The sequence below is a fragment of the Salmo trutta genome, chromosome 34 (genome assembly GCF_901001165.1).
Source record: "Salmo trutta chromosome 34, fSalTru1.1, whole genome shotgun sequence".
NCBI classification, from domain to species: domain Eukaryota; kingdom Metazoa; phylum Chordata; class Actinopteri; order Salmoniformes; family Salmonidae; genus Salmo; species Salmo trutta.
In genome coordinates, this window is record NC_042990.1 from 11,176,050 (window position 1) to 11,201,345 (window position 25,296).

The 25,296-nt window shown below is 41.6% G+C and overlaps 1 protein-coding gene across 4 annotated transcripts in view; it reads right to left on the minus strand.

Moving 5' to 3' along the window:
- col14a1b (collagen, type XIV, alpha 1b) overlaps positions 1-25,296 on the minus strand; it is an 89,489-nt gene that overhangs the window by 15,839 nt on the left and 48,354 nt on the right. For all 4 annotated transcript variants that reach the window (XM_029731812.1, XM_029731810.1, XM_029731809.1 and 1 more), the window contains 18 exons: positions 22,332-22,481; positions 19,650-19,766; positions 17,224-17,370; positions 16,138-16,212; positions 12,861-13,000; positions 12,533-12,656; positions 11,674-11,817; positions 11,369-11,533; positions 11,235-11,273; positions 10,699-10,837; positions 9,906-10,048; positions 9,535-9,644; positions 5,659-5,817; positions 3,906-3,983; positions 3,567-3,653; positions 3,241-3,294; positions 2,196-2,291; positions 651-704 (listed from right to left, as the gene is read on the minus strand). In XM_029731812.1, coding sequence (XP_029587672.1) covers positions 651-704; positions 2,196-2,291; positions 3,241-3,294; positions 3,567-3,653; positions 3,906-3,983; positions 5,659-5,817; positions 9,535-9,644; positions 9,906-10,048; positions 10,699-10,837; positions 11,235-11,273; positions 11,369-11,533; positions 11,674-11,817; positions 12,533-12,656; positions 12,861-13,000; positions 16,138-16,212; positions 17,224-17,370; positions 19,650-19,766; positions 22,332-22,481 — 2,021 coding nt within the window. The remainder of the gene's footprint in view (positions 1-650; positions 705-2,195; positions 2,292-3,240; positions 3,295-3,566; positions 3,654-3,905; positions 3,984-5,658; positions 5,818-9,534; positions 9,645-9,905; positions 10,049-10,698; positions 10,838-11,234; positions 11,274-11,368; positions 11,534-11,673; positions 11,818-12,532; positions 12,657-12,860; positions 13,001-16,137; positions 16,213-17,223; positions 17,371-19,649; positions 19,767-22,331; positions 22,482-25,296) is intronic.

Sequence of the window (25,296 nt, forward strand, 5' to 3'; positions counted from 1 at the left end):
TGTAATACACAGTCTCTCGCATGACCTTCACAGCCGTCAAAGCCAAATTCCCTCACTCAGACACAACGGGTACTGAATGCCAATGGCATGGCTCAAAGCCTATTACAAACAAAAACACACATCTCCAGTTATTGACAGGATCCAACTTAATTGGCTGAGCTCAGAGATTGATTATAATGAAAGTTCATGGCATCTTAGACATGAATCATTACAACAGAGAGGAAATAGCTATTGTTGTTCTGTAAAAATGTCTTGTTACGGTCCAGGCAGGCGCTGCACATAACCACAGATCTAGGATCAGATTGCCCTATCCGATGATGCTCAGATTTACTATCAATGGGATGGGAAGACATCTGACCCGTTATCAGTGGTTAAGACCAACTTCTACTTTCTCCTTTTGCTCCCTGTGCAAATCCGACATAACATAAACCAAAGGGGAACAGTAGCCCTTCACACAAAACTCTCTCACCAGAACTCAGAATGACTTGTTCCAATTAACAGCTACCTTACAGAGATAGAAATTAAATATGACATTCAAAGATCTCCCTTTGGTGCAATGGTGTCATTTGAATGTCATTTGAAGACGGAGTGCCATTTTGTGATGAGGGAAAGTGTGTCTGAAAGGGCAGGAAGTGAATGGTGGTCTTTACCTGTATTCCTGGAGCGCCAGCTGCACCCTTCTCACCTCTCTCTCCTGGACCACCCTGAAGTGTGAAAAAACAACAATAGATATCAACAGCAAATATCAAGCTTATTTGGAGGCTATTTCATAAGTTGGGGTCGTCACTATCTGGTCACCGCCTGCGTTCTAATTACAAATGCCATTTGTTTCACAAGCTCTTACAGTAGCTGGACCTTACTAACCCTTAATAACCCTTACTAACTGTCACCACAATCCTGAATTAACAACAAACAGATCATGTCATCGCCAGCAGCATACCACCCTGCAGCCTACTGCTGGCTTGCTTCTGAAGCTAAGCAGAGTTGGTCCTGGTTGGTCCCTGGATGGGAGACCAGATGCTGCTGGAAGTGGTGTTGGAGGGCCAGTAGGAGGCACTCTGGTCTACAAAAAAAATATCCCAATTCCCCAGGGCAGTGACACAGGGCACCCTACACTGCCCTGTGTAGGGTGCCATCTTTTGGAATGGGGTGTTAAACGGGTGTCCTGACTCTCTGAGGTCATTAAAGATCCCATTGCACTTATTGTAAGAGTAGGAGTGTTAACCCCAGTGTCCTGGCTAAATTCCCAATCTGGCCCTCATACCATCATCCCCAGCTTACAATTGGCTCATTCATCCCCCTCCTCTCCCCTGAAACTATTCCCCAGGTCGCTGCTGTAAATGAGAATGTGTTCTCAGTCAACTTACCTGGTAAAATAAATAGAATGTGTGTATGTTATACCAGAGAGAAAAATGTACCATGTGTTGGAGCAAAATTAATTTATTACATTCTAATGCTTTTGTGGGTGAAAAATGGTTTTGTTACAGTCACTGGTAATCTTCCGCAGCTGACCAGTAACCTCTTCATACACCCTACAAAGGAGTGATTTGTTACTCGTTCCTTATCTCTAGAAGCCATCCAGGTTGAATTATTTGCCTGTCTGTTTAGGCTCTAAAGATCGGATCATTCCCCTATCTTAGACACATCGGCTGTGAGAACCGTTTAGAACCTGCTTTTGTTCGTTTGAACGTTTTAAGGGAGTAGAGCTAATGACCCTTTTCTCTTTTGTAAGCTTGCCTCTTTTTGAGGGTTAAGCAGCTCTTTGTGTAGGTGGAGTATATGAAGACTGAGTGACTTGTAAATAATCAAGATCCTCTCCGGGTTCATCCTGAGAGCGTGATCTTCCTTGCAATCACTTGAATAAACTTCTTATTGCTGATAAAGGAGTTCTCCCGATTCCTTGAACGAGTTTTTCTCAACACATAGGTTGGCTTAAACATTGCCTTAGTAAAGTTAAGTCTATTAGATTACGATACATCCTTCCTCCTTTACGGCTTATGTTCAACATCAGTCCTTGAGAGAGAAAGAATCGACCTCTGAGTATTACAACAGCTTTTACAAGGTGGACTTTATAGCAGGCCTAGGTGAATCTGGTTGCTGTTGCTGTGTTATGTATGTCGGGAAACTAGACTCCTCTAATATGTGCAGTATGGTGTGTGTGAGCGTGTGTATGCGCATGTGTGTGTGTGTCTTACAGGGGGGCCCATGATGGTGCGGCCGCTGGGGCCCTGGGGGCCAGGAGGCCCCTGCAGCCCAGGAGTACCAGCGTCCCCAACTGGACCTATCGGCCCCTGTCATAGAGACAGAAGAACACATTGATCAAATAGATTAGAATATAGTTAACAAAGAGATAAAGTGATCTATTTTACTACAGATCTAGTTAAATCCCCTATTTTCTACAGCCATTACCTCTATGTAGTATGAAAGTACAATTTTAAACAACAACAATATACCAATTTGTGAATGTTGAACTTAAAAACATGTTTTAATGACATATAAGACTACAACACCGGAACTGCAATCTAAGGCTTTCAAAAGTTGACGACATGAATATCAATAGTGTACTGTGCGAGGTTTCATGGAGGGCGAGCAATATGTTAATAAATCTTTTATTCCATACAACTGTCTTCATCCTTTATACATTATCTGACCCAGCTCTTGGCGGCTGAGGGGGCTTTAGGCTAACTCTGTGATTTAACTGCAAATCAGAGAGCCATGAGGCCACTCTCTGTCAGTCTTATCGTGAGCCAACCAGTCGCAGGCCATTGACTTTCATGGGGGCACGCAGCGACTCCGATGAATATAAAATTCATGAGAGTAGGAAGACAGCATGGGAGCACTGCGAAGACGGCTGCATTACAAAGACCTTCCCATGCTGTAATAACACACCACTCAACCACCAGTGCAATTTTCGGGGACTTTCAAGACCCATGCAATCCCGAGTCGAATAGCATGTGAGAGAATGAGATATGAATAAAAGATTAGAACTTTGCAGGGGGCATTTTCAGAGAGAGTGGGTTTTCAGCCAAGCATCATATAAGGGATCTTTTATGGAAGAGAGGTATCCATCAATGTGGGTATGTGTCTGGTATCCATCAATGTGGGTATGTGTCTGTCCACCCACTCAGTGCTTGTGGAATTCTAACATATCGTGGTTTCAGTTTTACAAGCTGCATTGACTTTTATTGGGTTTTTATTTACATGAGTGTGTGTGTGTGTGTGTGTGTGTGTGTACTGTACCACAGCTCCTGGTTCTCCACGGTCCCCTCTCCCTCCTCTGATCCCAGGACCTCCCTGTTGATAACACACAAACACACACCCTCTGTCACACACCATCAACATACTGTACGTATCACAGACATTAAAGACCCACTCTTTCAACACATCCTAAGCACACTATCACACACCGGGTGTATGTACTGTAGCTATGTATATATCCCTCTCCGTCCCCAAATGTCACACCGTGTTCTGTTCATCAGCCACTGAATGCAATGAATGAGTTCCTAGCTCAACAACAGCTTTAAGTAACAAATGAAGGGGATGAAGGAGAGACGGAGGGTCCTCACAGGGGGTCCAGTGGGGCCGGGGGGGCCTTTGCTGTCCTGTGTGCAGGTGCAGGCACGGGGCATGGCAGGACAGTCCTCCTCCTTCCTCTGAGAGATGAGAGAAACACCACAATAACATGACTATGCTGCTGTGCGACCAAATGACAATACATGGAACACAAGAGGACAATGAGCTAATGATTACGATAATGACCAAAGCATAATGATGGAAAAAAGAGGATAACGACCACAAGACACAATATGACATGATCCTACAACATGCAACTACACATTACAACAAAGGTTAGGGTCATTCCATGTCAGTCAGTAGATGAGATCAGTAGTGAGGCTTGAACTCACCAGACCAGGAAGCTCACAGCACTTGTCTCGGCTGGCCCAGGACGTGCTGCAGACGATGTCAAACGACTGCAGCTGAAACTGAGGACAAAAAGAACAACAAACACAGACATTTTTTTTTATAGTGAACAAAAATATAAACGCAACATGTAAAGTGTTATAAAGCTTTGTGCACAAATTTGTTTACATCCCTGTTAGTGAGCATTTCTCCTGTGCCAAGAAAATCCATCCACCTGACAGGTGTGGCATATCAAGAAGCTGATTAAATGAGCATGATCATTACACAGGTGCACCTTGTGCAGGGGACAATAAAAGGCCACTTGTTACACAACACAATGCCACAGATGTCTTATGTTTTGAGGGAGCGTGCAATTGGCATGCTGACTGCAGGAATGTCCACCAGAGCTGTTGCCAGAGAATTTAATGTTAATTTCTCTACCATAAGCAACCTCCAACGTCATTTTAGAGAACACAATTCCATTTTATCAATGGCAATTTGAATGCACAGAGATACTGTGACGAGATCCTGAGACACCATTGTCGTGCCATTCATCTGCCGCCATCACCTCATGTTTCACCATGATAATACATGTCACAAGGATCTGTACATAATTCCTGGAAGCTTAAAATGTCCCAGTTCTTCCATGGCCTGCATACTTACCAGACATGTCACCCATTGAGCATGTTTGGGATGCTCTGGATAGATGTGTACGACAGCGCTTTCCAGTTCCCGGCAATCTCTAGCAACTTCGCACAGCCATTGAAGATGAGTAGGACAACATTCCACAGGCCACAATCAACAGCCTGACCAACTCTAAGCAAAGACATGTATGGCGCTGCATGAGGCAAATGGTGGTCACACCAGATACTGACTGGTTTTCTGATCCACACCCCTACCTATTTTTTAAGGTATCCGTGAACAACAGATGCATATCTGTATTACCAGCCATGTGATATCCATAGATTAGGGCCTAATGAATTTATTTAAATTGATTGATTTCCTTATATGAACTGTAACTCAGTAAAATCTTAGATATTGTTGCATGTTGCGTTTAGATTATATACAGGTTGTGCTACTTTACTACTAGTCTCTTGATAAAACCAGCAGCAAGCTACAGATCTCCTAAATAAGACCTGAGCGAAAGTATGATAACTCTTCAGTATTACACATAGCTAACAGATTCGTTGCACAACTCTTATTGAGGAGGAAGAATCAATAATTGGTCTCTCCAAACAGATTGCTGTCCATTTGAAAAAAAGGTGTGAAGAGTTTTTGTCAAAGGAAGAAAATGCTCAAGCCTATCAGAGAGTACATCTCACTGCTTTTTCTGTAAGAGGATATCTGGGCTATTTATGGAACTGGGCGATTGGATATGAAAGTTCAGTTGGTAGTGTCTCTGTTGTTTCTATGACTTGCTTATATTTAGTGGCAAATGGACCTTGAAGTGCTGATGTGATTATACTTCACTCAAACCCTCTGTCTTAATGCTGTTATAGGAATTGATAACCTAGGCCGTAGATAGTTTATCCACCAGTGTATTGATTACTGTATGACACTAAACATCTTACTGTACTGTAAGGCAAGTTAGAATTCAGCCCGACTACACATGTAAAATAAGGTGAATCAAGGGGTTAAAAATGCATAGAAATCCAATTACGGAATGTTGACATGGATATTGAATGGGGATGTCCTTAGAACTACAGTATATTCTAGTTATTCTATGTCAAAACAGCTGTGTCTGACTATAGGGCTTACCGGTGCAGAGTTGTCCTTCTTCGCCCGGGAGCGCACCATTCGTCCCAGCACCTCCAGGCCATCTGTGGTGATGTTGCCCGCCGCGTTGATGGCCTTCTCCCCCACCAGCTTACAGTCGATGACAGCCTTGGCGTTGGTCTTGCTAATAGCCAGGTGCAGCTACAGGGAAGTTTAAGAACCAGACCTGGGTTAAAATCCTACTTGAAATCTTTCAAATACATTGAGCGTTTGCCAAAGCCTGCCTGGAGTGCCTATTTGGCAGAGTTTACCCTTTTGTGGCTATTCTATTGGTTCCATTGCGCCAGGCAAGATCAATCCTAAACACAGCTAAATGGTCCTAAATTATTTAAAATAGTATTTGAACCCAGGTCTGTTTGGAACACAGACACAGTGGGATTGAAACGTCTTATGTGTGAGTCTCAATAAATCACTGGGGAGCATTACAGAGTTGCGGGCTGACATACTTTTTTCCCAATAGTCCAGAACGCAGACAGCGGTTCAAAGAGACACAGGCTGTAAAATAAGGTCTGCTCTGAGAATTGCACCAGTCACCCGAAACGAAAGAGTCGGTTTTGAAGTCGGGCGATTTAAGACGTTTTTGTGACAAATAAAATATTAGCTTTTTTTTTTACCCTTGACACATCAAGCTTCTACTGTATGCTTCGTGGAAATGGGATGTCTCATGGGGAAATATATGGGGGAATTTCAAGACATTAGCAAAATCACATTTGCCGATTAGGCCTGGCTCGCAGTCGACATTCCAATTCATCCCAAAGGTGTTCGATGGGGTTGAGGTCAGGGCTCTGCGCAGCAATATTCCCCCAAAAAAAGCCGCACTGAGCAAATTTCAGGTCGGCTGAGCACAAACTTGAACGTTGTGAAAATTCTGTGCAACTTCCAGCGTGCATTTACTGTGAACACTGAGGCTGTACCCTCTTTAAGTTACAGTTTAAACAGTGGTCTAGTAGGCTACTGTGGCTATTTTATTATAATGTAGGTCCTACCAGAGTGGCCTACTATCAAAAACAATGGAGAAAATGCATCCCATAACATTTTAACATGGAAACAGCTGTTTAATCATTCAGCCTACAGTAGCAGCTAATGTGTGGTGTTCAATGTAGGCCTACATTCCATGAGACTGAATAAAGAAAACATGCAGGGCTTGACATTAACCTGTTAATCCACCTGTCCTTCAGACAAGGAGGTGACTGAACATTTTGTTGTGTTGTTTGATGAAAGGATCCACTTTACAAAATAACATCCATTATTATTCCCATACCATTATTACAAAGAATCAGACAAATTATTCTACCCTCTGCCTATTGGCTACTTAGCTTATTCAAGCCTGTCTCAAAATACAACACTGCCCCTTTAAGACAAAAAAAAGCTCTTTACCTCGCTTTTCAAAATGTCTAGAAATGTACACCTTTTGTGCTCTTGTAGAAAGCAATCACTCCCCTATTGCTGACTACAAATGATCTGAAACTGGGCTATTAACTCACTAACTAGTAAAGGATATGAACAAAATGTGCACATGTGGCTACATGCAGCTCTTGCTTTGATCTCAAAACAAGCGCATCTACTCACGGATCCATATATGGCAATGGTCTACCGCAGGTCTGAATGGCTATGCTGCACTGGTCTGTGTAGAGTATGGTCTGGGTCATGCACAATAGAATCCTACTCCGATGCCTACAACAACATCTCTTGTATAGTTTGTTTTGTTTTGGTGTGTTGCATTGTAAGTGGTTAATATTGCATTGCTTCGATCACAATTCCTACAGTAAAGGTAAACGTTGATAGTGTTAACTAACAGGGAAAGTCTAGAAAGTTGAGTGAAGTTACATTTTGTGCTTCTCTCCGTGGGCTGATATTTCCTCTGCGCTCTGCACGGCCATCTGTGGCAGTCTCGGGGGTACTGCACGCCTGCGCGCAGTTTAGAGGGAATATTGCTGTGCAGTCGAGTTCTTACACACCAATCTCGAAAAACCATTTCTGTATGGACCTCACTTTGTGCATAGGGGGATTGTCATGCTGAAACAGGAAATGGCCTTCCCCAAAATGTTGCCAAAGTTGGAAGCACAGAATCGTCTAGAATGTCATTGTATGCTGTAGCATTAACATTTCTCTTCACTGGAACTAAGGGGCCTAGCCCGAACCATGAAAAACAGCCCCAGACCATCATTATTCCTCCTCCACCAAACTTTACAGTTGGCACTATGCATTCGGGCCGGTAGCATTCTCCTGGTATCTGCCAAACCCAGATTCGTCCGTTGGACTCCCAGATGGTGAAGTGTGATTCATCACCCCAGAGAACGCGTACCCACTGCTCCAGAGTCTAATGGCCGCGAGCTTTACACCACTCCAGCCGATGCTTGGCATTGCGCATGGTGATCATCACAATAACAGCACTTACAGTTGACCGGGCAACTCTAGTAGGGCAGAAATTTGAAGAACTGACTTGTTGGAAAGGTGGCATCCTACGACGGTACCATGTTGAAAGTCACTGAGCTCTTCAGTATGGGCCATTTTAATGCCACTGTTTGTCTATGGAGATTGCATGGCTGTGTGCTCAATTTGATACACCTGTCAGCAACAGGTGTGGATGAAATAGCCGAATCCAATAATTTGAAAGGGTGTCCACTTACTTTTGGCCATGTAGTGTATCTATTCTACCTGAATATCAAATGTAAATGTGTGTCTTTATGAAACAGCACTTTCAGCTTTGTTGAAACTGGTGCATTACTATGCTAAAGCTCTGATAATGATGGAACTGTAGCATTTCCTTTGCATTTACACCTTTGTTCCTACAAAAACAGATTCCTGACTAATCATTTGAATTAGGCAACTTGAGTCAGCAAAGTATCTGGCCATCAATCAGGTTTTCTTGAGAGGTAATCTAAAATGTTACCACATTATCACCATGTGCTGACAAGATGACACATGATAATACTTATGGATTGGCAGGGCAAAGAATTGCAGTAATCACTGGTGATAATTTGCTGAGGAAAAAGGCAACAGCGGGTTAATTGAATACAGGCCATAGTCACTTTCAGTCATATCAAATTCCTCCTCCCTACATAGTTTAGTTGGTTTAGCTTGTTTGGAAGAGGCTATGATTCAAATATGAATATATTATTCCGGCAATATTGGGGTGCCAGCTTCATTCCACATGGTTTGCATTTTAAAAGAAAAAAATGAATTTCAGCAGATAGCAGGTGAAATATGAAGGGGATTCCTTGTGAATATCATAATGGCACCGTATTACTCACAGTATATATTACTGCTACAGCCATACGCTGTGTACTGGTCCCGTGTGGCTCAGTTGGTAGAGCACGGCACAACGCCAAGAGTTGTGGCTTATAGTCCCACTGGGGCCACCCATACGTAAAATGTATCCACGCATGGCTGTAAGTCGCATTGAATAAAAGCGTCTGCTAAATGACATATAGTACAGTTATTGTGCAGCAAAACAAGTTGAAACAATTTGAACAGTCAAAACATAAGTGATTTACAAACTGCTCCAAAAACGGTTGGTGTTTGTTTCAGGTGCTACATCTCACTCATAGATGATAATGTTAGTTATCTGTAGACAGAGGATGATAATGACATTGGCAAGTGGGTGACCTGAATACACTATCAGATAACTGTGCCAGTGAAGAGATAAAGCACATCCTCATTCATTTTAGCAGCAGGCCATGGATGTGGGCAAAGGTATTGTAAGCTCCACTGACAGCCAGACAAGAGTGACTTAACATCACTCAACAAGCTGGCTTATAGCCAGGAAGCAGGACATTCTCTGAGGTGTTAGGGTGATGTTGTAGCAGCGTTTGCACTGAGGAAGTGAGACAACAAGGAGTGCTTTTGAACTCTGACCTTGTGGAAACTGCCGTAGAAGAGCTTCTTGATCTCAGGTCCCTCGAAGGTCACAGTCTGAAACTGTCCTTTGTAGTCGTGGTTGAAGAAGGTGAGGGTCTTGCCACCGTCTAGAGTTGGAAAGAGTTTGACAGTATACAGTACAACTCGAATATAGTGAGGAATGTTCTCGTTTCAAATAGAGGAGGCACGGACAGTTTAGTAGACATTGTGCAATCTGAGCAATGGGATACCTTTTGAAAATGTAGCCTCCATTGACAAAATGTTTGTGCTGCACACAACTGATAAATGAGCAGAGACACCTGGGGAAATGTCCATTGCTTTGTCTATCTTATGACAGTCCCAGCCCCGTCCCCCGGCATTCTACTCACTGTCCAGGATGACGCCCACCAGGGGCTCGTTGTCCTTGTTGAGGATCTCCCACAATGCAAAGGGCTCTTTGGGGGTTTCAGACAGCAGGCGGAACAGCATGGTGATGGTGTAATCGGAGGGCAAGCCCTCAGGGTGGATAAACCTGGGGTGGAAAGTTCACAGAACAATAGGCTCTAGTCTGAACATACTGCAGGTTTTGTTGTACTGTAGCACCTTCACCGAGTTCAACTGTTGTTAAACGCACTTTCAAATGCTGTTTCAACTTGCCAATTAAATTCTTTCAATAGTGTCTTTCAATTCGAAAGAGAGGTTAGGAGCAGGAAGCTATTGTTTCTCCATACTGTATTTGGACCACATTTGCTGCATTATAATTTGAGAATGGAACACAAAATGACTATGCTTTGTGTGATGTGGTGTGGGGATTGTTGCAGATAAAGGAGAGGAAATACACCAGGTGAGGCCAGCTGTCTGTCATTATCACCACCTCTTCATTGTAATAACAGCATTTTTAGGTCACATGACAGGAAAAGAGGATTCAATTCGGGGGAGTAGGGTTAGTTGTATGCTATAAGGTGATGTTTATGTTATCATTGGGTAAGTGTTGCCGATACTTAAATACATTGTCATAAAGTTATAATATATATGAAGTGTCATGTACTTGTGTTATGCAACCTGTATCATTGTAGTCCCTGACATTTTGTCACTTTGGTCAAGAGCATCTACTAAATTCTACGTGATTGATGGAAGATAATGCGCTGTAATGCCTTTTAGTTAAAATGCTAGTGTCCATACTTGGTGGGCTGGGCGAGGAGGGAGTTGTTGTGCAGGCGGAAGCAGGGGAAGCTGTTGAAGGTGCCAGGCTCCATGGACACTCCTGATACATGTCCATACAGACCCTCCACCAGGCCAAACATCTCCATCATCCTGAAACCTGCAGCCACAACATAAACAACCGTGAGTCGGTGTAAAAGCAGATATATCCATACACATTTGTCTACTGATGAAGTAAAAATAATCTGTTTTTATCACGACTTCTCAATACTGGGCTTCTACTTCTTATCATTAAAGATATTCTGACTTACTGGTACACACTCGGAAACAGGCAGTTTTACACAGTGTTAATGGTACGGGTTGACACTTCAGAGTCCAGCGTTTGAAATGATCTGTGTCAACTGTACTGTGCCTGTCCGGTTTACAGTGATGTTGTGCATAACAGTTATACTGGGGTCAGAACTAGTCAACGGGTCAGAGTGTAGAGGTCTTGACTGTGCTCTATATGCTAGGAGGCATGAAGAGGTTCTATAAGTAAGTATGCTCCAGTCTCTAACCTGGCAAGGTACTGCCACTCATCGCCACCGAAGGACAAGCTGAAAGACAAAACATTTATGTCACTCCATGGATAAAAATAGACACAATAATATGCCCCTCCCCTGCTTACAAATTACACGGATGTAGGACTCACTGGCAGTGGCAGCCTCACAAACAAAGGTGACCAGCTTTTCCTCAATTTTCTTGAAGGCGTCTAAATCGTCCACAAAGAAAACGTGTCTCTCGCTGGGCTTGCTGGCGATGCTCACCAGCTCCCCGTAGTCCGCATCCGCAAAACCAATGGCAAAAACAATGTACCCTGTGAAGAAGGAAAGCATACAGTATTGCCAATTGTGTGTAATGTGCATACAAATCTAGAACATTTTGGTGGACTAACATATACAGATACTTTTTTGTACCACCTTCTATTCAATTGAATTCTCGCATCACGTGCATTACCTTCCATCTGCATCTCTTTGGAGACCTTGTTGACATCGTCCTGAGAGCGCCCGTCAGTCAACACCACCACTACTTTGGGGATGCCCCTCCGGATCCCTCCCCCCACCGTGAAGATGGTGTCTTTCACATGCCTGATGGCTAGCCCTAGAGTAAGAGAATTAGAAGGAGGGATGAACAGAGGGAAGGAGGGAGAGAGAGAGAGAGGCAGGAGGGGAAGATGAAGAGAGGAGTTACACTCAAAGAGAGATTGACAGCAGGTTTTAGCCAGGTTACTTGGTAGAGGATCATGGTTTTGGGTTACCACTATCGCTGCAAATGATTCAGCAAAAAATATACAATGTAGTTATTATTCCCACCCCACCTGCAACTATACACATTACACACAAAAACAGCAGAATGAAAGGAGAACACAACGCAACAATTATCATTACCAAGCGGACTTCTTTGTTGCACCCGTTTGAAAAAAAGAAAACAATGCTGGATGACTTGGAGAATGCATTATCGCTCCCCTTGGGGTTTTTGGGTTTGGTACTTAGAAACACTGATTAGTGACAGTGTCTCACTGTTCTCCGGAAGCCATGCTTGACAACTCTGGCCTGTTTGATTACAATGGCTGATTCTTTTTTGGCAGGTTACAAAAGGAAAGTCAATAAGGGGTATTTCTGTTCATCTGGCGGCTACAGCTGTCTCAATGGGATCCAATTATCCTGTTAATTAACTGTTATGGGAGTCCCTTTAGAAATTCTAAGAAAAAGAAATGGGGACTTAATGTATGCTCAGAGTAATTATATGAAAACTCTACATTGGTAGGGAGTGAATAAGGTTTGACAAAGGTTTGGCTTTAATAAAGTCCACTTGCCTGTCTTGGTGTTCCCTCCCTTGTAGGAGATGCGGTTAATGGCCTCTAGTAGCCTCTCCTTGTTGTCGTAGGAGTTGAGTTTGAACTCGGTTCTAGCATCGTCACTAAACTGGACAATGGCCACCTGGCAGGAGAAAGACACTATGAGTTTAATGAAAAATGGGGCATTGTTCATAAAAGCACAGGTGGCACATAGTCAAACATAAATGTACCTTCATACATTTTAAGACCATTAATTACAATTTATTTGAGTATATCACTTCAGTACTGTAAGTGCTAGCCGGCTACAGGACCTCACCCATTTGTTGATCTAAGTGTCAATATTTACCTGAGTGCCATCTGGTCCAATGGTGTCGAGGGCTCCTGTGGTGCTGTACAGGAAGCGGATGATTTTCAGGAAGCTTTCATCCCCGATGCTCCAGGAGCCATCCACTAGGAACGCCAGGTCTGCCTTGGCTGCCTTGCAAACTGGCATGAGAGAAGGAATGAGAGAAAGGAGCGAGAGAGGAGAGAGTGATAGAAGTAGAGACAAGTAGGTGGAGGGAGGAGGAAAAGGGATAGAGGGATGAGGAGAAATGAGGAAAGAGGTGAGAGGGATGAGGAGTGAGAAAAGGAGAGGAGAAGAGGGGAGAGAGTGGAAGAGTGAGAGAAAAGAATATACAAACAGAGAAAGAGGCAGAGGGAGACAGAACAGGACATTTACAAGGCAATTAGAACATGCTCTTATCAAGAGCAATTTAAATTCAGTGCCCACAATAAGAGTTCCTACAATAGACAGCATATATAATACAAACTGACAAAGAAAGTGAACAATACACACACACACACACACACACACACACACACACACACACACACACACACACACACACACACACACACACACACACACACACACACACACACACACACACACACACACACACTAGCCTCAAAAGGCAGCAGTGGAAGAATCACAATGGAGAATGGAGAGAGCTTTCTCATTCTCCACAGGTTACGAGAGAGGAGCTGCGATGATTGGCAATTATCTCAACAACTTCCCTCTCGCATATCAGCGCCAGCCAGGGACAGATTGACCAGTAGAATACCTCATTTCCTGTTGTTTACTGTTCTGCTCTGTCATTTTCAAAGGAACCAAAAATAATAACCAAGTTGCGAGTACGTGGGAAGCAAAGTGAACTAAAAGTAGCATTTATTGATGTTTCCTAGGCATACAATGACAATAATAAAACAATAAGAATTACAGGCTTGGAAGTTCCAACAGAGGGGACTGAGTTTTCAGTTAACTTCTACAAAACTCATCCCGGGAAAGCTGTGTAGGAAAAAAGAAAACTGCTAAGATTATCGTTCTCTAAAAGAGCAAATAAAGTTCAACTTTTACACATTTTCTACAAGCTTTTCTACAAGTATAATAATACTATGTTGCATGTGTTTGTTGGAGAATTGTAAATATTCTGAGATATTCTGACACAAGGTCACATAAGTTCCAGTTTATGGTATTATCTCAGACTAAAAAGCTCATATGGGATCGTTTTTGAAAATTTGAATAGATTTGTGATTATTCTAAAAGCACATTAAACAGCTTTACTATCATTTCAGATGTCTGTAGTCATGTCCGTGCAATAGACACTACGTTATATGAACTTGTATTAGATTCACATATTTGTGTCAGGAATCATTTGAGGTTTGAATGTCAGTCACCCAGTCAAAGATACAGGCGTCCTTCCTAACTCAGCTGCTGGAGAGCAAGGAAATTGCTCAGGGATTTCACCATGAAGCCAATGTTGACTTTAAAACATTTACAGAGTTTAATGGCTGTGATAGGAGAAAACTGAGGATGAATCAACAACATTGTAGTTACTCCACAATGCTAACCTAATTGAGTGAAAAGAAGGAAGCCTGTACAGAATAAACATATTCCAAAACATGCATTCTGTTTGCAACAAGGCGTTAAAGTAATAATGCAAAGAATCTGGCAAAGCAGATTTGGCAAATCTGGCAAAGCAAACTTTTTGTCCTGAATACAAAGTGTTAGGTTTATGGCAAATCCAATACAACACATTACTGAGAACCACTCTCCATATTTTCAAGCATAGTGGTGGCTGCATCATGTTATGGGTATGCTTGTAATCATTAAGGACTGGGGAGTTTTCAGGATAAAAAATAAATGGCGCCAAGCACAGGCAAAATCCTAGAGATTCAGTCTGCTTTCCACCAGACACTGGGAGATGAATTCACCTTTCAGCTGGACATTAACCTAAAACAAAAGGCCATATCTACACTGGAGCAACTTACCAAGAAGACAGTGAACGTTCCTGAGTGGCCGAGTTACAGTTTTGACTTTAATCTCCTTTAAAATCTATGACAAGACCTGAAAATGATTGTCTAGCAATGATCTACAACCAATTTTTTCCCCCAAAATGTTTACACCTTTTTCTCCCCAATTGGTAGTTACAGTCTTGTCCCATAACTGCAACTCCCGTACGGACTTAGGAGAGGCGAAGGTCATGCGTCCTCTGAAACACGGCCCTGCTTCTTGACACACTGTTCGCTTTACCCGGAAGCCAGCTGCACCAATGTGTCGGAGGAAACACCGTACACCTGGCGACCGTGTCTGTGTGCATATGCCCTTCCCGCCATAGCTAGAGCACGATGGGACAAGGACATTCTAGCCAGCCAAACCCTCCCCTAACCCAGACAACGCTTGGCCAATTGTGCGCCGTCTCATGGCCCTCCCGGTCTCGGCCGGCTGCGAAACAGCCCAGGATCAAACCCAGGTCAGTAGTGACGCTTCAAGCACTGCAATGCAGTGCCATAGACTGCTGCGCCACTCGGGAGGCCAATCAACAACCAATTTGACAGAGTTTGAAGTATTTTGAAAATAATAATGGGCAAATGTTGCACAATCCAGGTGTGGAAAGCTCTTAGAGACTTACCCAGAAAGACTCACAGCTGTAATCGCTGCCAAAGGTGATTATAACATGCATTGACTCAGGGGGTCGAATACTTATGTAATCAAGATATATTAGTGTTTGTTTTTCATTTGTTTTTTCAATGTTAGAAATTTTCTTCCACTTTGACATTACAGAGTATTTTGTGGAGATTGTTGATAAAACATTACAATTAAATCCATTTTAATCCCACTTCGTAACACAACGAAATGTGAAAAAAAGTCAAGTGGTGTGAATACTTTCTGAAGGCCCTGTATGTTAAGGTCCATGCCACTCTAAGTGAGTTGTACAAAAATACATAGATAATCTACCATAGGGGATATCTCTACAGTATCTATTGGCCGATGGGTGGGGACTTGTGAGCATTTGAATGCAAAATTGCTGCGCTACATCACCCAGGTAGACGTTCACAATGGACAGTATTAGTTCCCTTTACCCCATAAAGGAACATGAAGGGCTTTGAGGCCAAGCCAAAAGCACTATAGCTTACTAAACGCAATACAGACCTAAAGTTTTTCTCTCCAGCAGCCAAACCAAGCATCAGTGTTTACTTGGGAAAACACTGATGACATCAGTACTGGTCTACCAGATAGGAATGGAGTGGACCACACTCGGACCAACAGGTATGTGTTTACAACAGGCCTTTTGTCTTACCTTCCTTAGTTGAGGGTATGGTGGGAGGAGGGGTGGTAGTGGGTGGTCTGGTGGGTGCCGGGGTGGGAACAGGGACTGCATGAACGCAATGACATAAGATACACACAAATCATTCTAACATCCTCATTAGTTGTCTATGTCACCTCACCTAACAAACATGCTTGGTGAGGCTTTCATTTACAGTAAAAAAAATGGCTACAGACAGAAGATACCACATTGATAATAGCATCAAACATAACATATATAATCAGTCAGATGATAGAAGAATCAGAAGGAATTCAGAGAATAAATCAGAGATGGCAGCTTATGCTTGGCAGCATGTCGAGTTGATGATTAAGTTACCTATATACAGTAATTTGCTAGCTTGATCACTACCAACAGCGGCAGTCAAATTGAAATGAATGGTAGCATTTTTTTCTAGCTCTGGAACCCTGCTGAAACCCACATATACTTTACCGCTGTAGTTATTCAGCTACATGAAACTGGGAATTACTTTTGATGGCAGCCTGCAAGGCCGCCTGGGGAAACGCAGGGTAATTTAAAAAAGGCCTTTAGCTCTAATCGGCATCAAAACAAAGCTATAAATCAGTGTCTAAACTTAGAGTAAAGCAACTCAATGCAAACAAATGCCTGGTGGGTTAGAGAGAGTGCCTTGATTACTGTTGTGAGCTAGCCACAGACTCAATCATGATTCATTCCTGGGAGAGGCATTCAAGTGCCTCCAGAGAGGCTAATAATGTCTTGAAAATATTGTATATGTTGTGATTGTCTGTAAGGCATGTTGATGTACTGTATGTTTGGTGTGGATAATGTTGTAACGATGTTGCTACAGTCTAGAGGGAATACTTTTTTTGTTTATGTTTTCACAAAAAACTTTGGGGCGCCAAAATAAATCACTTCGAGGCTGGTTTTGGCCTGCGAGCTGCCGTTTGCCGACCCTTGAGCTAGACTGTTGAGGTGATGTTGGAACTTATGTCGTCACAACATTGTCAGAATGTTGTAAGAATCCTTTCTGAGAATAGTAGCAAGTTGGTTGTAGGGCTGTTGTAGAGTGTATACTAAGCAGCAGTTGATAGGGACACCTACAGGTTCTCTCTGTGGTGGTGACTGCAGGTCCCTCTGTGTCCTGGAGTTGGGCGTACACACTGATTTTGTACTGCGTGTTAGCTGTCAGGTCATTGAAGCAGTGGCGGGTGGCTCCTCCTCCCAGCCTTGCCTCCTGTTTATGTCCATCTAAAATGAAGACAGAATAGCCATCACAATATACACTGAGTGTACAAAACAGGAAACTGTTGAGCATGAAAAACCCAGCAGCATTGCAGTTCTTGACACAAACCATGTATTAAGACCTGTGCCTCTTACCCAAACTGTTCGGGGTTATTCAAATATCTGGCAACCCGAGCAGTGGCCTTTCCATGAGTAGAATCTCATTATGAGGTCTCCTGTGGAAGTGGCGGGTTCATTTCTCACCCGAGAATTTTAATTTCGGAACCTTCCCCTTAAGGCCTCAATTTAAGCCAATTTCACTCATACACCGAGGTGGTATTTTCTTTGGGTAATTATATATTTATCTAGCCATCATAAATCCTAATTTGGGCTTAATACCGGCTGATAGATCTAATATTTCAGGAGCTCCCAACGGTAATGCTGCGAAATTGCAATGTGCGAAACGCTACACGATAATAATGATGTTTGGGTCTCAGTGTTAAACTTGATGAATTGCTCGCATTATTTTCCTATTTGGCAGATGATACTCATATTGGGATCAACACAGCATTGATAAGACATTGACATTTTAAATGTTCCATTGCTGAAATATTCCATGCCATCTGTTGCATAAATCCCACTATATGCTAACTGTATATTAGGATAAATTGTTAATTGTATGTCATGAATTGTCTAGAATTAGACTAAGGCCAGGTTCACTCATTAATTCAGGACGTATTTTGTTTTATCATATGGACTGGCATACTAAACTCAGAAAAAAAAGAAACGCCCTCTCACTGTCAACTGCAGGTGTTGTTACACGTGGTCTGCCACTGCAAGGACGATCAGCTGTCCGTCCTGTCTGCCTATAGGGCTGTCTTAGGCGTCTCACAGTACGGACATTGCAATTTATTGCCCTGGCCACATCTGCAGTCCTCATGCCTCCTTGCAGCATGCCTAAGGCACGTTCACGTAGATGAGCAGGGACTCTGGGCATCTTTCTTTTGGTGCTTTTCAGAGTCAGTAGAAAGGCCTCTTTAGTGTCCTAAGTTTTCATAACTGTGACCTTAATTGCCCACCATCTGTAAGCTGTTAGTGTCTTAACGACCGTTCCACAGGTGCATGTTCATTAATTGTTTATGGTTCATTGAAGTTATTTGGATTTTTACGAATTATCTTTGAAAGACAGGGTCCTGAAAAGAGTTTATATGGACTACGTGCAACTTTAGACCCCTTGAGGGAATTCAAAACATTTCACAAACTTTAAATATCCATTTACGTCTACTGCATTGACTGAGTAGCAAACTATCACCTTGAAAACAACCTTAATTTCACTTCCAGACACCCACCCACACTGACTGTTGGTTGGAAGTCTCACGTCTGTGAGGTGATAATTATGACTTAGAAGGTAAAAGGCGCCTACAATATTTTCCTGAATATAATTGTTTTGCCTCATAATGTTCTGCTTTGACGCAAATACAGTATCTAGTTAACTACAAGCTGAAACAGAAGTATCTGGAACTCCCCCTGTCAGAGCACATTGAACCAGAAACCCAATTGTTTTACTTTTTCAAAAAGATGCAATGAGGTGCAATTACGGTCATCTGCATAACAAGTATATCTTGGCTAGCGAACGTTCAGTTATTTAACCATAGGATGTGTAAACGTCAACTAAGCTCGCCTGTTAAAAAGCCATGTAGGCCTAATGTATATGGTTCTAAACTGAAACCCAAAATATAGCCCCCAGAGTCTGTCCTATTGATGTTTTATCTTATGCTTTATACTGTATATAATATAGCATCATTTAACATGGCATATCATAGCATTTGAATATTGTTCAAATGCTATGATATACAAATGACAATTATACAGTTCTGCTGGGGAAGTGTGAAATCCCTGTCGGTATTACAAGTGAATCTTCCTCCCTGCAGGTTTCCGTGTCCCAACCGAGATTCCCTGCCAGGTGCATAATTCCTGACCGGGATCGCATGTGGATTTTAGGGGGGAGCTGACAGCCTTATCCACATGAAGACGTGTGGCCGCATGGTAATCACCTCCTTCCACTAGAGTGGCTGTGTCAGTGTGTGGGGAATACCAATGTGGATTTGGTTGCATATAGTGTACTGTACAGTGTACGTCTACACACAGAAGTAAGGGCATACTGTCAAGGAGAGGGTGTGGATATTGTGCTGCCATGACAAATTACTTGCTTATAGTAAGCTCAATACTGTAAAAAACTGTTGTTGGTTCAAATGGAACAGGGCAAATTGATGTGTGTATGTGTGTATGTGGTGCTGGGCACTCACTGAGCAGCGACTCGATGACCACACGGTACAGAGTGGCGTGGCGGTGGGCACTCCACTGGGCACACATGCTGTTCATCCTCACCTGGTAGGTGTTCAGATTGGTCACTCCCAGGTATACTGAGACAGAGAGAGACAGGCACATTATCACTATAGATCCAACTCATCACATTGGAAACATTGGGCTACTGTAGTGGCGCAATGGTTTAAGGAACTACATCTCAGTGCACGAGGCGTCACTGCAGTCCCTGGTTCAAATCCAGGCTGCATCATGATTGGGAGTCCCATAGGGCGGCGCACGTCCAGCGCCGTCCAGGATTGGCTAGGGTAGGCTGTCATTGTAAATAAGAATTTGTTCTTAACTGACTTGCCTAGTTAAATAAGGTTACAATTTAAAAAATTGTGTGAGCATGGATGTGGCAGACCCACCATATCATGCTGGAACCTGGGCCTAAGAATGTCTAAGGATCAGTAGATTGTTATGCTATACTGCAACATAGTGGAACGTCATCGTGACTTGACTTTAACCAGAGCAGTGATGGTAAATACACCAGTGATACCCGCAGAAGTGACTAAATGATAAAGCCCTGCAATATAAACATATCCTTAATGATAATGCGCAGACATCTATCGTCAGGCAGTGCATGTATCGCCACACAGCATATGTCTCCATTTGGGTTGGACTCTAAACATACGGCGCAAAAGTTATTTGGGGAGTTGAAATATGGTGCCAATATCTTACTCCTAATGATCAGCAGTACAAATCCATTTATGCAAATGTTGCATGCATTTGTTAATCTCACTCTTGCGTGCTGCTATCGATTTGAATATTTCAGTGGGACATACATTTAAAGTTTAATTCCAAAACGCTTATATACATTTTCAGAAACGTTGGTAAATGAATTTTTGAAAGAAATGATTAAACATATTGGTGTGTTTTTTTTCACTATCTAATCAAGTGTTGTTCAATGACAGACATGTATTTGTTTAACATCTGTCACTTGATGGTTTCATTTCAGAGAGACAAATAATCATGTTTTTTTGCTAAACGCTATATACCTGCCTCAATCTCAGAGAAATAAGTAGTACTGCTAAGTTTCACTGAGACAAATGTAACAAACAACTAAATGTTTAACAAAGAAATGTACAAATTATACATTTGTGACATCAATAGATATATACCGTATATTTTAAAAATAAATCAATTCAATAAAGTATTATGAGATCTGTATGTAAATCATTTACATTTGACATTTTAGTCATTTAGCAGATGCTCTTATCCAGACAAACAGTAAGTGCATTCATCTTAAGCTAGGTAAGACAACCACATACAGTATCACTGTCAACTATACATGATACGGATATTCCATTCCAGCTAAACAATGGAAATATAGCATTTGGCTAAATAAAACATTTTAACACATCTAAAATATATCAATAAAAAAAAATCTGAGAACAGTAATATTTTACCCACGCATGAAAGTACCCATAAGCAATCATTTCTGATTAAAAAACACAAACGTGAAAAATTGGTGGATATAGCGTTTTGGAAATAAACTCCATTTAACTTGGGGAGCTTGGAGTAAGTGATGTCCATATTTTGTATTCAGAGTCACGAAAACAAATTTACTCACAGCTGTTTGGTAAATAATCGAATCGCCATATTTTGGGACATGTACATTTCCCAATGCATATGAATACATGGATTAATGTTTACACAGGTAGACTGTGTTACATAATACATAACATACAATACAACAATTCATTGACTTTCACAAAATAACTATACACATACATGACTGTAAAACAAGGAGATCTTGAACATAACATTGAGCTATCCCCATTTTCTCTTATTATAGTGCGGGGTTCATTAACATGCTCACTGCATGTCAGTCAGGCATCAAACTCCACCCAAGAGACACCCTTATCCTGATTGCTATATCTCTATCTATGCCCTTCAAATCACGCACTACCCAAGCGTGCTTTACTTAATTATCATGCACAAGGTGATATCGTAGTTACATGCAAACGAATGCGAGTCTCTAGTTTCCACTCCCCCTTCCAATCTGATTATCTGGGAGCTGCCAGCCCTAATAAGACAATGATCTCCGTTACAGTGCTGAGTCGCTGACACTGGTACTACATTAGGCACGCCTGCCTGGCCACTTGATATCATTGTGGCGGCTGCAGTCTCCGATAGAGTGAAGCTGTGCTACTCAATAATTCAAACTGATTCAATCTCAGACAGCACCAGTTGACCTACATGTGATCCAAATGATGCTTGCTGGGAAAGTTGGGGATTAAAATTAGAGAGGGAGGCAGGTAGCTTAGTGGTTAACAGCGTTGGGCCAGCAACGTAAGAAAAGTTGCTAGTTTGAATCCCCGAGCGCCTGGAAAATGTCGAGGGGCCTACCTGGAAAGAAGATGATGAATAACGGAAGTGTATTTGACAAACATTGTGCTCCAATCACCTTGACAGTGATCAACGTGACCAGAAAGTGTTTAATAATTAATAAAGTTTGTTATGCACAAAGGGGATAAGTAAGTAATTATGTAGTCACAGTATACACAGTATCCATTCTGGAGTCCTGTTCTACTTGGAGGCGTTGTGTTGAATAATCGATTAATTAACATATATCCATTCTCGGGTCCCATTCTACCTGGGGCTGCTGATAGTCTACTCACATGTCCTGGCCTTGCCAGTGAGGGCCTCGCTGGAGCCGGTAGTGTAGGAGGCGATGACCCTGACGCCGTACTCTGTACCGCTCATCAGGTTCAGGATCAGCATGGTGTTCACGTCCTCGCCCACAAAGGTCTCCAGAGCAGGTCCCGGAGCTGTGGAGAAGAGAGGGTTTGGTGTGTGTGTGTGTGTGCTCCTTAGGCTACTCTCGCCTAAGGAGCATTTAAGACGTTATTGATTTTTTGCAGCTGACTGTGATTGCTAGAATTTCATGAATACTGCATTGTATTAAGGGTGAAGTGGAGTTTGAGTAGTGAGTTGTCAGTCAAAAAACAGCTTTAGACATCACTGTGTGGAATGTTTTAAACATGTTTTGTGTCAAGGCGATTTTTCCCTCTAGCAGATATATAAATAGGGTGGTAGGAATTTCTCTTTTAATAAACATTTCGTGCTTAGAAGGTGATGAACTGACCAGATCACATATGAGTGGGATCACAAGCGTAGGAAGTGGTGCAGAATATCATCCTTTGTAGTTAACACAATATATTGAATGAGGACTCATGTACTTTCACACCATGTGTTTGTGTGTGTAGTAGTAGTAGTATTCGTAGTATTGGCATTAGTATTAGTAGTGGTAGTAGTAGTATTAGTAGTATTAGCATTAGTAGTAGTAGTGGGAGTAGTAGTAGTATTAGTAGTATTAGTATCGGTATTAATATCAGTAATAGTAATGGTTGTATTAGTATTAGTAGAAGTAGTATTAGTGGAACTAGTATTAGTATTAGTAGCAGTACTAGTAGTAGTAGTTGTAAGAGTAGTAGTAGTAGTTGTAGTAGTAGTTGTAATAGTAGTAGTAGTTGTAGTAGTATTAGTAGTAGTAGTAGTAGTAGTTGCAATAGTAGTAGCATTAGTAGTTGTAAGAGTAGTAGTAGTAGTAGTAGTTGTACGAGTAGTAGTAGTAGTTGTAGTAGTAGTATTAGTAGTTGTAAGAGTAGTAGTAGTAGTAGTAGTAGTAGTTGTAAGAGTGGTAGGAGCAGTAGTAGTTGTAGTAGTTGTAACAGTAGTAGTAGTAGTAGTAGTAGTAGTAGTAGAAGTAGTTGGTGTTGCTATTGTAGTAGTTGTAGCAGTAGTTGTAGTAGTAGTAGTAGAAGTAGTTGTTGTTGTAGTAGTAGTAGTAGTAGTTGTAAGAGTAGTAGTAGTAGTAGTAGTAGTTGTAACAGTGGCAGTTGTAGTAGCAGTTGTAAGAGTAGTAGTAGTAGTAGTAGTAGTAGTAACAGTAGTAGTAGTAGTAGTTGTAAGAGTAGTAGAAGTAGTAGTAGTAGTAGTTGTACCTTTAGTTGTAAGAGTAGTAGTAGTAGTAGCAGTTGTAAGAGTAGTAGTAGTAGTAGTAGTTGTAAGAGTAGTAGTAGTAGTTGTAGTAGTAGTTCTAAGAGTAGTAGTAGTAGTAGTTGTAAGAGTAATAGTAGTAGTAGTAGTAGTTGTAAGAGTAGTAGTAGTAGTAGTAGTAGTAGTTGTAAGAGTAGTAGTAGTAGTAGTTGTAAGAGTAGTAGGAGCAGTAGTAGTTGTAGTTGTAGTAGTAGTTGTAAGAGTAGTAGTAGTGCAGTAGTTGTAAGAGTAGAAGGAGCAGTAGTAGTTGTAGTAGTAGTAGTTGTAATAGTAGTAGTAGTTGTAAAGGTAGTTGTAGTAGTTGTAAGAGTAGAAGTAGTAGTAGTAGTAGTAGTAGTTGTAGCTGTAGTAGTAGCAGTAGTAGTTGTAGTTGTAGTAGTTGTAGTAGTAGTAGTAGTTGTAGTAGTAGTTGTAAGAGTAGTAGCAGCAGTAGTAGTAGTTGTAGTAGTAGTAGTAGTAGCAGTAGTTGTAAGAGTAGTAATAGTAGTATTAGTAGTAGTAGTAGTTGTAAGAGTAGTAGTAGTAGAAGTAGTAGTAGTAGTTGTAAGAGTAGTAGAAGAAGTAGTAGTAGTTGTAGTAGTAGTAGTAGTAGCAGTAGTTGTAAGAGTAGTAATAGTAGTATTAGTAGTAGTAGTATTTGTAAGAGTGGTAGGAGCAGTAGTAGTTGTAATAGTAGTAGTAGTTGTAGAAGTAGTTGTAAGAGTAGTAAGAGCAGTAGTAGTTGTAGTTGTAGTAGTAGTTGTTGTAATAGTAGTAGTAGTTGTAATAGTAGTTGTAGTAGTAGTTGTAAGAGTAGTAGTAGTGCAGTAGTTGTAAGAGTAGTAGGAGCAGTAGTAGTTGTAGTTGTAGTAGTAGTAGTTGTAATAGTAGTAGTAGTTGTAAAGGTAGTTGTAGTAGTTGTAAGAGTAGTAGTAGTAGTAGTAGTAGTCGTAGTTGTAGTAGTAGTTGTAGTAGTAGCAGTAGTAGTTGTAGTTGTAGTAGTAGTAGTAGTAGTTGTAAGAGTAGTAGAAGTAGTAGTAGTAGTTGTAGTAGTAGTAGTAGCAGTAGTTGTAAGAGTAGTAATAGTAGTATTAGTAGTAGTAGTAGTTGTAAGAGTAGTAGTAGTAGTAGTAGAAGTAGTAGTAGTAGTTGTAAGAGTAGTAGAAGTAGTAGTAGTAGTTGTAGTAGTAGTAGTAGTAGCAGTAGTTTTATGAGTAGTAATAGTAGTATTAGTAGTAGTAGTATTTGTAAGAGTGGTAGGAGCAGTAGTAGTTGTAGTAGTTGTAATAGTAGTAGTAGTTGTAGAAGTAGTTGTAAGAGTAGTAAGAGCAGTAGTAGTTGTAGTAGTAGTTGTTGTAATAGTAGTAGTAGTTGTAGTAGTAGTTGTAGTAGTAGTTGTAAGAGTAGTAGTAGTAGTAGTAGTAGTAGTAATAGTAGTTGTTGTTGCTGTTGTAGTAGTAGTAGTAGTATTAGTAGTTGTAAGAGTAGTAGTAGTAGTAGGTGTTGTTGTTCTTGTAGTAGTAGTAGTAGTAGTTGTAAGAGTAGTAGCAGTAGTAGTTGTAAGAGTGGTAGTTGTAGAAGCAGTTGTAAGAGTAGTAGTTGTAA